This window comes from Primulina huaijiensis, chromosome 3 (genome assembly GCF_012295235.1).
Source record: "Primulina huaijiensis isolate GDHJ02 chromosome 3, ASM1229523v2, whole genome shotgun sequence".
In the NCBI taxonomy this organism is placed as follows: Eukaryota; Viridiplantae; Streptophyta; class Magnoliopsida; order Lamiales; family Gesneriaceae; genus Primulina; species Primulina huaijiensis.
Window position 1 is genome coordinate 22,485,738 of NC_133308.1, and position 12,575 is coordinate 22,498,312.

General features: G+C 39.4%; 1 protein-coding gene and 1 long non-coding RNA gene across 2 annotated transcripts; one reads left to right on the forward strand and one right to left on the reverse strand.

Moving 5' to 3' along the window:
* Positions 1–1,077: 1,077 nt before the first annotated feature.
* On the forward strand, positions 1,078–6,231 carry LOC140973785 (mitogen-activated protein kinase kinase kinase YODA-like). The gene is made up of 11 exons (XM_073436846.1): positions 1,078–1,637; positions 1,784–2,506; positions 2,721–2,808; positions 2,968–3,030; positions 3,355–3,515; positions 3,609–3,684; positions 4,050–4,109; positions 4,194–4,301; positions 4,523–4,759; positions 4,961–5,049; positions 5,195–6,231. Exons 1-11 carry the CDS (start codon positions 1,078–1,080, stop codon positions 5,694–5,696), a joined length of 2,667 nt encoding a protein of 888 aa, XP_073292947.1. The 3' UTR covers positions 5,697–6,231.
* On the reverse strand, positions 5,929–8,518 carry LOC140973786 (uncharacterized). Its single transcript, XR_012174683.1, has 3 exons — positions 8,423–8,518; positions 8,099–8,145; positions 5,929–6,664 (listed from the first exon to the last, which is right to left on the reverse strand). It is a non-coding gene; the product is annotated as an uncharacterized lncRNA (long non-coding RNA).
* Between the last annotated feature and the right edge of the window lie 4,057 nt (positions 8,519–12,575).

Consider the following 12,575-nt stretch of genomic DNA (forward strand, 5'->3'; position numbering starts at 1 on the left):
TATAATGCATTTCACTCGGACAACTCTTCCGAGAACTCTTAACGTCATTCTCTCTCAACTCGATCTCTTCAGAAATTCTTAGTTCACACTAAGAGAAACCCACTTGAATCCAACACGGCGTAGTTTTCAAGCTTTCGGGCGTACGGATTGTGAAATTGGACGCCCGAATTCTGTGTTTTATGTGGAATGGGTGAGCTTTTCGCTCGCGTGATGTGAATTGCGGTATGTTCTTGTAACATTGTTTTTCTTGGTTTACTCTGATTGATTGAAGTTAATGAGTTACGGTTCTTGGTGAGATTTTGTGATGTATGCTTAGATCTGTAGTTAAAAGATTGGTTTTTTTTTTTGGTTGTTTTACTTGATTACCGTGAGATCAGTGTTGTTTGCTGATTAAGTTTTGGGAGGGAAAAAATGGGAAACTCTTGATAATCTCCGGAGTTGTGCTTTGGAAGTGGGGTAAAAGACTCATCGCCCCTTTTGTTTTGCATAATTTTTATGCTTGTCCTCGTTTGTTGAATCTTCTTAAATCACACGATTCATGAGTTCGGAATTTGATCTTGTATGTATAATGGGGGAAGAAAAGACTGACGAAGTTGGTAGAGATGCCCGCTTTTGATCAATGGAGTAGAAGAAGAACAAGGAAAATGGTGGTTGGAGCACGATTAGAGGATTTTATCATGTGGATTTCTTTTATTTTATTTTCTCTGTTTTTTTCCAATAATCACCGAAACCAACTTTTTGATCCCGTTAACTTTAATGGTCGTTAAGTAAATGAGGGAGGTGCAGTTATTGTTCGTCATAATACATTGATCGACCTTTATTATACTTGAATTTACATCATTACTGAGAGTCAGATGGGTGAAGCACGGGTGGTGTTGAAAGGAACAAATATGATGTTTCTTAAGATCAAAACCATTTCTTTAATGGCTGATAAATATCTAAATACATAATAAGTTGAAGAAAGTCTTTTAGTGCTATTTGGAAGGATACTTGTAAATGGAATATGCTCTTGTGCTGCCACAATTTGTATTGAGAGCGTAGCTTCATTTTTTGCATATCTTTTTTTTTCCAGGAAATATGCCTTCATGGTGGGGAAAGTCTTGGTCAAACAAAGAAAAAAAGAAAAAATCCAAAGAAAGTTTTATTGACACGTTGCATAAGAAGTTTAAGAGTCCGGAAAGTAAACCGTCTGGTAAATTAGGAGGATCTAGAAGACGCACCAGTGACATCGTTTCAGAGAGAGTGTCTAAATCACAAGCTGTGTCAAGATCTCCATCACCTTCCAAACATGTTGAAAGATGTCAAAGTTTCGCAGAAAGGCCTCGAGCCCAACCACTTCCACTGCCAGGTATGCGCCTGCGCACTGCAAATGTCCGTCGCACTGATTCTGGAATACGCGAATCAGCAAAACCAAAGCGAGAAAGAGTCTCAAAATCATCATTGTTTCCTCCTCTCCCAAGGCCGGCATGCATTTGGCAAAAGCCAGACCCTACAGATATGGATGGTGAAGTCATTGTTCATTCGATCTCTAGTGAATGTTCCATTGAAAGTGATGATCCAGCTGATTCTCACCAACGAAGTCCTCGGGCAACTGACTATGATGTTGGTGGCAGAACTGCTGCAGGCAGTCCTTCTAGGTGAGTGGAGTTCTATACTCATAGGATGAAGTACATCAAACTATTTGTGTTCAGTTAGTTCTGATTAAGTTATGTGAAATTTTTTTTCGTCTTACTAACCTGTTACCTCATTTTCTCGTATTGTCTTGGTGAATTTCTTTTGTTAGAGATCAGTCCTCTCTTGCACCGGCAATCTCAAGGGAGTCGCTTGTTACAGTGAACCTCTCTGCTAAAAAGACTGTCTCATCACCACCTAAAAGACGACCTTTGAGTGGTCGAGTATCAAATTTACAGGTCCCGCATTCCGGTGCCTTTTTCAGTGCTCCAGATAGCTCAATGTCTAGTCCCTCGAGAAGTCCAATGAGAATTTCTGGTTATGAGCAAGTTTCTGGCTCTGCTTTTCCTGCTGGAAAACTTTTTCCAGAACACCTCTTACTCGGATCTGGTCAATGCTCAAGTCCTGGATCAGGTCAGACTTCTGGCCATAATTCAATGGGAGGAGATATGTCAGGCCAGTTATTCTGGCAGCCCAGCAGAGGAAGCCCGGAATTTTCCTCTAACCCTAGTCCTAGAATGGCAAGTCCTGGCCCTAGTTCTAGAATTCAGAGTGGTGCTGTGACACCAATTCATCCTAGAGCTGGAGGGGGACACTCCGAATCACTGAGTAACTGGCCTGACGAGTCAAGACAACAGAGTCACCGCTTGCCCCTTCCTCCTATAGCAATCTCCAATTCTTCACCCTTCTCTCATCCGAATTCTGCTGTGGCATCATCTTCAGTACCGCGCAGTCCTGGAAGAGCAGAGAACCTCGCAAGCTCCGGTTTGCGTTGGAAGAGAGGAAAATTGCTTGGTCGAGGCACATTTGGACATGTTTACGTTGGTTTTAATAGGTGCGAAAATGTAAAAAAGTTCTCTTTATTTCCTTAATCTCTAATATGGTTTCCATGTATTTGCTATGGTAGCTTTCATGTGCATATTAGTACGCCATTTATAATCCCCATTTTTTTTATATCCTAACAAAATGGTTATTATGCACTTTTTGGAGTGTTAATTTGTTTTATTAGTTTCCTGAATTTTTTGAGTGGCATTCTACTGATTTTTTAGTGAGACTGGAGAAATGTGCGCCATGAAGGAGGTCACTTTATTTGCTGATGATGCGAGATCAAAGGAAAGTGCGAAGCAGTTAGGACAAGTCAGTCTTTTTTGTCTGTTGACTTTCTCTGGATATTCTTATTTTCTACAAGATGTTCAAAGCTAATTGTTTGTTGGATACTATTTTAACTGCAAATCATTGTTCTTGGTTTTGCATTACATAATGTGAAATTCTAACAAATAATTTATGTTTCCTCAGGAGATTGTGTTGTTGAGTGGCTTAAAGCATCCTAATATTGTTCAGTATTATGGATCTGAAACGGTCAGTTGCGTTCCTGCAAATTTGCTGATTCTATTGTGGTGCATCGGCATGTGAACTTTGTAGATATCCATTGTTATACTTTTGTCAACCAAATGCATTTCTCTTTATTTCGTTTATAATCTCACAATTAATATTGTGAACAATTTAGTATATCTCAAGGGAGTCATAAATTTGTGGAGGCATTATTATTGAACACTATTTTTATAGCAAATAGTTTTACACTAGTTTGCAATACGTAATTAGTTGAATAGATTACTCCTAAAATAGTGCATGGCATCCTTTTTCCTGATCTTCCGCTGATTCTGAATCTTTATCTGTGATCAGGTTGGTGATATATTATATATATATTTGGAATATGTATCTGGTGGTTCTATCCATAAGATTCTACAAGAATATGGAATATTAGGAGAATCAGCCATTCGAAGTTATACTCAACAAATTTTGTCAGGGCTCGCATACTTGCATGCTAAAAACACGGTGCATCGGTAAATCTGATCATCTTTGCTTGCTTGTTTTGAATTATTTTTTCACTTGGAATAATTAATAATTAGGCACTGAATGCTGCATATATATTACAGGGACATTAAAGGGGCCAACATACTTGTGGATCCAAATGGCCGTGTTAAGTTGGCAGATTTTGGCATGGCAAAACATGTAAGCCTGTTTCTTCTCAAGGGTGGCTTAGTTTGAATTACAAGGAACTTCACACAACAAAAATTAACATAAATGGCTAATTGGAATTAATCTAGTGAATTGGCAACATGTTAGAACATTGGCAAGTCCATATTTGGGAAACTAATTTATCACTTTTTGTGTTGTTGGTTGGTTTGTTATGACAATTTATCATGCACAGCCCACAGGGCCCCTAATTTAAACTAGTTTTAATATGTAAGCTATGACTCATTTGACTGATTTGTTTGGTTGATGAAAGTGCCTCAGGTATGGTTGAAGTTTGATCTCATGCATAATTATGTGGCCTAAATGGTCCTGAGTGTTTACCTTCATTTGTGGTTTTACAGGTTACAGGGCAAACCTGCCCTTTATCGTTTAAAGGTAGCCCTAATTGGATGGCACCTGAGGTTGGTCTTTTCCCCCAAAAATCTTGTAAATAGATTTATGACTTGCTTTTTGCTAGCTGCATCATTATCTCTTCGCTCTTTTAGGTCATAAGAAATTCAAATGGTTGTAACCTTGCTGTTGATATATGGAGTCTTGGATGCACTGTTTTGGAAATGGCTACGTCAAAACCACCTTGGAGCCAATATGAAGGGGTGTGTGATTTGGACTATGAGATTTTTGGAATTAATTCTTTTTTTTGCGGTTTTTTTCCCTTCTCTTATTCTTTCTGAACTTGTGGATACCTTTGGTGTATCCAATTGAAGGTGATCTAATCGAACTTCTCCATTGTTGCATATGTGTGTACTATTGGCTATGAGTAAAATGATGATGACAATCTTTTCATTTCTGATGCTCACTGCATTTTATCGTAAAGGTTGCTGCCATGTTCAAAATCGGAAACAGTAAAGAACTTCCACCAATTCCAGATCATCTATCAGATGATGGGAAGGATTTTGTGAGAAAATGTTTGCAACGCAATCCCAAGCATCGTCTTACAGCTGCTCAACTGTTGGAGCACCCTTTCGTAAAAAGTGGTGTTCCTTTGGAAAAACAGATATTGGGTTCTGCATCTTCTGATCATTCTCCAATGTCAAAAGCCGCCAAGTCCATGGTACTTTCTATTTTCTGAACTTCACTCCTGAACTTTCTAGGTGGACCCTTCTGGAGTTAGAACATTTATTTGCCTTACACTGGGTCTGTGCCATACCGAACTACTGATACATTGAGTTCTATATTTTGTTATATTATCGACATTTTACTTGCTCTCTGGCAGCCACCCTTTATCACTGATAATGTATGAAACAATTTGTAGGGCATTGGTAATACAAGAAGTCTACAGTCGGATCCAGAGAGACTTGCTATCCACTCATCTAGGTTGTCAAAATCTAAGTTTAATCCAAGGTCCTCCGCTAAATATCACTTCATTATTTTAAAGATGTAGTTCATGGAAAAATGGAAATAATTAATTACTTATGATATCTACACAGATAGCATTGATCATTTGCTTCATTCTTGTTCTGTGATTCTAAATGGTTCATGCCTGCAGTGATGTTTACATTCCAAGGAACATATCGTGTCCTGTCTCTCCAACTGGTAGTCCTCTTCTACATCCAAGATCTCCTCAGCACCCGAGTGGGAGGATGTCTCCGTCACCAATATCTAGCCCCCTCACATCTGGCTCCTCCGCACCTCTAACAGGTGGGATTGGTGCCATCCCGTATAATCAATCCATGTTAATGCCTGATGGATTTTCCATTGTACCAAAGCGGCCACCAAGTCCCTGTGCCAATACCCTCTCTTACTGGGATCCAGATATTCTTAAAGGAGTGCATTCTGGCTCTCATGCTTTTCGGGAACTGGCATCCTGCCACAACAATGCTAATGGAAGGAAATTTGGTAGGGTTGCTCATGCAGAACTTTATGACCGACAATCTATCTTGGCTGATCGTGTGGCTCACCAATTCCTGAGGGACCCTGCACAGTTGAATCAATCTGTTGATTTAAATCCCTCGGCTCCATTTCCATCCCACCATATGACTGGACTATGACTTCCTTTATCACAGATGTCATCAAGTCAACCTGATAAAGCCGTCTTGTTTAACAGGATTGCATCTCAGGAGAAATTGACATGCTGGAGCAAGATTCTTCTGGCACTGTCGACTCTCGTTTAATGGCTTTAAGATGCCTTCTATGAAGTGGCAGGCAATATCCATTTTCTTAGTATCAAGAGATCCTGCGAATAGAGAGTTGCATTTTACCAACAGTTTCGATGGACATGTCGGCTTCGTACAGAGTTGAGTGCTCTAAATTTGACTCGGGTATCTGCCTGACTTCAAGTCCAAATGAAAAGGCCTTGTCTTCCTTGGGATAATATATCCATTGATTGATTGTATATGTGATTCTTCCCTTAAATTATTGGGCCTAAAGTATGTATATTTACATTATTGGTTAGCGGAGGAGAAAGAGAGCCGGGAAAACAAGTAGATGTAGAAGATCTTGTAAGATGCAAAAGATGTACAGAAATCGGAGAACATAAATTGATATTTACTCTCGTTTTCTCAATCGAACGGCAGTTCTTGCCACATCTCTCTATTTGATTAACATGTATTTCGGCAGTTGTTAACCAGTAGATGGGAGGAGAGATTTTTTTAAGCATACTGATTATTCTATTCTCTTATTTTTGTGTTTATCTATATATCGTGGAAATATATGAAATCAAGAGGTCGAACCAAGTTAAAACAACAATTGAAAAAACAAATTTTTCAGAACAAACAATGTTAAACCGGTGGAAAATCCTAAAGAGTGGAGAATAGTTAAAGAGCTCGATCAAATGAATGAAAATTTGGCTATGCTTTGGATTGATCCATCAGACTAATTGTGAACTCCCACAATTTCTTGGCCAGTTCATGATCCCTAGGTTGCAGCTTGTCTCAGCTAAGTCACAATCCGTATAATACTACTCACTCACACCTTTAACATCTGGATGTAATGCCACATAGCAGGTTGTTGCTGCGCCCTGCAACTACCACACGAATAGATCAGATATACGAGAAGTAAAATTTCATGATCAGATGTGTTGCTATATTTGCTACTCACAAGTGTATGATGTCAAGTTTTGGAACTCGATAGAGTACGAATGTCGATCTCACAGAGAGAGAGTGCAATTTAATTATAAATTAAGTACAACAATTAAAATAATCAGACTTTATTTAGAAAATTCACTAAACTGTTTGTTGTTAATTATGAACTAAAATTGAGGAAAACGCGCAATCGTTTTAAAGTCAGTGAGAATAAGAATCTAGATATACGATTTCACTTGGTCTTCACTATATTAAATTATCATTGACATCAATATTTATAATTTCAATGCGTTTACTACCTAAGAATTCTCGACTATTTCTACTCCCTTTCTCAAGTGGTGCGTATAAATCAATTATCTAAAGTCAATTTTAATATCCCTATAAAAAATCAAACGATAAATAATTTCAATTGCACAATAATTCTTTTAATGACGAATTCAATTGCACAATAATTTTTTTAATGGATTCGTCAGAGTTATCGGTCTTCCGAGCCCTATAAACATCAACGATATATTTTCCTACGGTCCTATTCAAAACCCCTCTCTCGAGTGATAGATCTCAAATAAATATGACGATTCAATTATTGATCAAGTAATTGGACACAATAAAATCCGAAAAATATAAATAAACAAGAAGAAATTTGCATATATAAGTCAACAATTCATAAATAAATATTCGACCAAGCTACAGAGTCCTATAGATTAAAGAAATTAGTTCACAACGGAAAAACGATAAAACAAATTAATGTTTTCCGACATCAATAACAAAATAAAATTAAGTAAGAAGAAGGGAAGAAGAATTGCGAGTCCGTCCCTGGTAGATGCGCTCTTCGTCTTCGTTCTTCGTTCTCGTTCTCGCTCTCTGGATTTTTGTGCGCGACTGCGGCTCCATTTTTTGTTGTTTCGGCCCTCCTCTTTTTCTAGGGTTTTTCTCTCTTTTCATACACGCGTGGAGGCTAGAATTTGGTTTCTCCATGCCTTTTGCGCGCGGATGCGAGAAAACTGGCACCACCGCATGCATGCTTTCGGAGTTTTGTGTCCGATCACGCGCAGCCGCGCGCGTGCCTCTATCCGTGTAGTGCCAATTTGCGCGCATGGCCGCGCGTGAACTGGTGTGGCTACGCGCGCTCTTCTGTTTTTCTTTGTATCAATGTTGCTTCATGTACACCATTTTGTCCCTTCCAATATTGACATTCAAAACAACCCAAAAAGTATAATTCCATTCGAAACTAACACAATTCAAGCCTATTAATTGAGTAATATACATGCAAAGATATGCCCTTATCAAGATGCTATTTAGCAAGACATGGCACTTTCTTTTGTATTTTTTTAACTGAATAGATCCTCAAATTAAGTACAAAAACGGTTTACCTGCTGAACATTTTTCATCACATGCTTGATAAGAACAGCGACAAGGCCTGACTTACTCTAAAGTATAGAAATTGTTTAGATATAAGAAAAAAGAGGCATGCATCACAACTACACACATATGAAGTGATCTAAACCTTATAAGATTCCCAAATTACAGAGAGAATGAAGGTAAGCAGTAAGAACATATGGTCCCATGAAAGTGGAAATTGTAGTATGATAACAATAGCAATTGCGCAACTTTGAGCCCTTATCATTTATACCGTTTTCAATTTACATGTGAATGATTGGCAGTAAAAAATCATCAAAGAAGAAGAGATCTGTTACCATTAACAAATCCAAAATGGCGAAACAGGTTGGTGGCAGTTGCTCCTAGATGAAGTGAATTGGCCGTTATCTTCACGTTCTCTTCCTTCAATGAAATCACTCAGCCTCTTGTAAATAATATAGCTAACATAATGACCAACATTATAATTGTTGGCGTGAGAATCTTATATTAGCCAGTTATGGAAACCTCAATTGACAAGCTACGAAAATCTTAGATTTAGGAATCCTTTCATTCAAGGGATTGCAACCATAAATATTGTACAGATATAGAATAGCTTCCTAAAATAGTTTTTTGTATCTCTATATCTTGTACTCAATTTCTATAGTATCGATATGAAAGAAAAACTTTATGTTTGACATGTTATTAGAGCATGATCTTGGGTTCCCTTTTTTTGATCGGGTAGGGGACAAGATTTTGATTGGCCTCCATGGCTGACTCCACCAAAAACTGTCTTGATAATCTAACAACAAAAATGACGGAGGCTTTGTCAAGGGTCCAGACCTCTTTCTCTCCCATCACTGATTCCCCGATGGTTCCAATCAACATCAAGTTGGAGGTTTCCAACTATGGATTATGGTCTCAGGTTGTTGACATGTATATCTCATGAAAAAAAAAAAATTGGGATACTTTATTCGCTATCCAACAGCTAAGCAGGTATGGGATTCTGCTGCAACAACATACTTTGATGGAACTGACACCTCGCTGGTATACGAGCTCCGACGTCGTATATTTTGAATGAAACAAGTAGGAGGATCGATAGAAAACTACTATAACGACTTACAAGGTTTGTGGCGAGAGATCGATTTTCGCCGACCGAATCCAATGAAATGTGCAACTGACATGCAAAGCTACAACTCCATTTTATAGGAGGAGTGAGTATACACGTTTCTTGACGGACTTGATGACCGATTGGATCATGTTCGGAGCGATGTTCTTCACTTGAAACCTTTTCCTTCCATTGAGCAAGCATATGCTCACATTTGAAGGGAAGATCTCCGACAATCTATGATGATCTCGGGAGTAGAAGCAGTGGCTAGTGGTGCTGTTATAGCCATCAAAGGTGTGAAATCTGGCCAGCCACAAAGGCCTGGGTCCTTCTCACGATCTAAAGGTCATTCTGATGGGAATAACTTCACTCACTGTGGGAGTACAAAACATACTCGGGAAACTCGTTTCAAATTACATGGCTACCCAGACTGGTGGCAATAATTACAATCCCGGAAGAAACGAAATGCTCTTACAACTGAAGATGGCCCAAATCGAGCAGCGGTGGCCATGGCTGGATCCCAACTCTCTCTTATTCCCGTGGCCGAACCTTCTACCTCAATCCCCGATCAACGTAATTGTGGTCAAGTTTTTTGCAGCTCTACCAGTTCGAAGGATGGTGCCTGGATTATCAACTCCGGAGCGACGTATCATATGACATTTGATCAAAATGACTTCTCCAACACTACTCAGCCACGGAGGACTTGCATTGTCAATGCCAATGGGGCTACTTATCCAGTCACAGGGGCTGGAACAGTGCCCCTTTCTCCCTCTCTCTCTCTCTCTCTCTAGCTCACACACTTCTTGTTCCGTCTCTCTCCAACAAATTGATGTCTGTGAGTCAAGTTGCTGAAGAGCATAATTGTGTTGTGCTGATGTACTCTAATTTTTGTCTTCTTCAGGATGTTCTCAGCAAGGAGATCATTGGGCGTGGTACTAGGAGGGGGGATTGTACTACATTGATGACTTCAGCCCAGGCAAAGCAAATTACACGCACCATCAAACTAGTAGCCATGAACGACATATTTGACTACGACATACGTGATTGGGGAACCCATCATTTGGCTATCTCCGACATCTACTCCCATCTTTATTTTCCAGTTTGTAGACTGTGGACTTTAACTGTGATACATGTATCAAGGCTAAAATCCAATGAGTTTCTTATCCAGTTAGCTTGAATAAAATTAATACTCCATTTTCTTTGATACACTCCGATTTGTGGGGACCATCCTTGATACTTACTACCTTTGGTTACCGTTGGTTTGTAATTTTTGTTAGACGATTGTACTCGAATGACATGGCTCTATCAGCTAAAAACTAAAGATGAAGTTTTCACCATTTTTCAAGCATTTCATGCCATGGTTCGGACTCAATTTTCCTCCGAGATAAAAATTCTTCGTTCTGATAATGGTGGTGAATTCATCAACCAAAGATTTCAGGCCTATTTCTAACAAAATGGCCTCCTCCATGAGACCTCATGCTCTCAAACACCACAACAACATGGTGTCGCCGAGAGGAAAAATCGGCATATTTTGGAAACATCTCGTTCCCTACTCCTTGGAGCAAGTGTGCCAAGTTGCCATTGGGGGGATGCTGTGGCCACTGTCGTGTACTTAATCAACCGTATTCTATATAAAGTTTTACACTTAAAACTCCCTTACAGATCCTCTCTACTCATATATCCCTTCCCTCAATATTGATGCTTCCTCCTAGAATTTTCTGGTGTGTTTCTTTTGTCCACCTCCACAAGAATCAACGTACCAAACTGAACCCATGTGCGGTTCGATGCTTATTTTTGGGATATGGTTTACATAAAAAAGGCTTCAAGTGCTATGACCCCACTACCAACTGAACCTATATCACCATGGATGTTACATTCTTTGAGTCTGAGAATTTATATCCTTCATCGATACCCAATTCTTCCCTTCAGGGGGAGACTCAAGTAGAAGAGATGAATTGGTTGATGGCCCCTGTGGGTGAGCATAGAACTAAAAATAGAGAGGTTGAACCGAATGAAGTACCACAAGAAATTGAATATGTCGAATATGGATATGAAGAAGCAGAAAATACAGAGCATATTCAGTCCCTTCACTCCTCAGTACCCGAAGACCCTTCTCCTCCTGAGAATGTTCCCGAGGTAAGTACTTATGTTGCACCTTTACATGCTAATATTTTGGATTCCTCTACTAGTTATGTGTTGCCTTTTAGACACAATCGTGGGAAAACACCGAACAAATACAGCCCCGATGAAGAAGGAAGAAAGTCCAAGTACCCAATTGCACATTATATATCTACTCAAGGTCTGTCAAAGGTGTTATGTGATCCAGAGTGGGCGCAAGCAATGCAAGAAGAACTAGAAGCCTTAAAGAAAAATAATACCTGGAAATTGGTCCCATTACCAGAGGGAAAGAAATTAGTGGGATTCAAATGGATGTTCTCGATAAGATACGAGGCTAATGGATCAGTTGACCGCTACAAGACGAGACTTGTAGCAAAGGGTTTTACCCAAACATATGGCGTAGACTACTCAGAAACCTTCTCACCCATAGCTAAACTCAATACCGTTAGAGTCTTACTATCTCTTGCAGCAAATTTGGACTGGCCACTACATCAACTCGACGTGAAGAATGCTTTCCTTCATGGGAATCTTGATGATAAAGTATACATGGATGTTCTGCTAGGATATACAGAAACAACTGAGAACAAATTGTTTGTAAATTGAAGAGGGCATTGTATGGACTAAAACAGTCACCGCGAGCATGGTTTGGCCGACTTAGTTCATCTATGAGGAAGTATGGCTATCGCCAAAGTAACTCTGACCATACTCTCTTCTTGAAACACCGACAAAGCAAGGTGACAACGTTAATAGTCTACGTGGACGATATGATAATTACGGAGACGACGCTGATGAGATCTCGAGGCTACAAGAACAATTGTCTAATGAATTCGAGATGAAGAACTTGGGAGGGCTTAAGTACTTTTTGGGAATAGAAGTGGCAAGATCTAAAAATGGCATATTCCTCTCCGAAAATATGTACTAGACTTATTGACAGAAGTTGGATTAATAGAGTGTAAACCTGTGGATACGCCAATTGTGCAGAACCATAGACTTGGAGAATATTTGGACCAGGTGCCAGCTAATAAGGTGAGGTATCAAAGACTAGTGGAGAAGCTCATTTATTTATCTCACACTCGTCCAGACATTTTTTACGCCGTAAGTTTGGTCAGCCAATTTATGCATAATCCGAGTGAAAAACATATGGGTGTTGTAACTCGAATTCTCCGCTACCTAAAGCCATCATCAGGAAAAGGATTAATGTTCTCCAAGAATGCACATATGAATATTGAAGGTTACACTGATGCGAATTGGGCTGGGAATATCTCGGA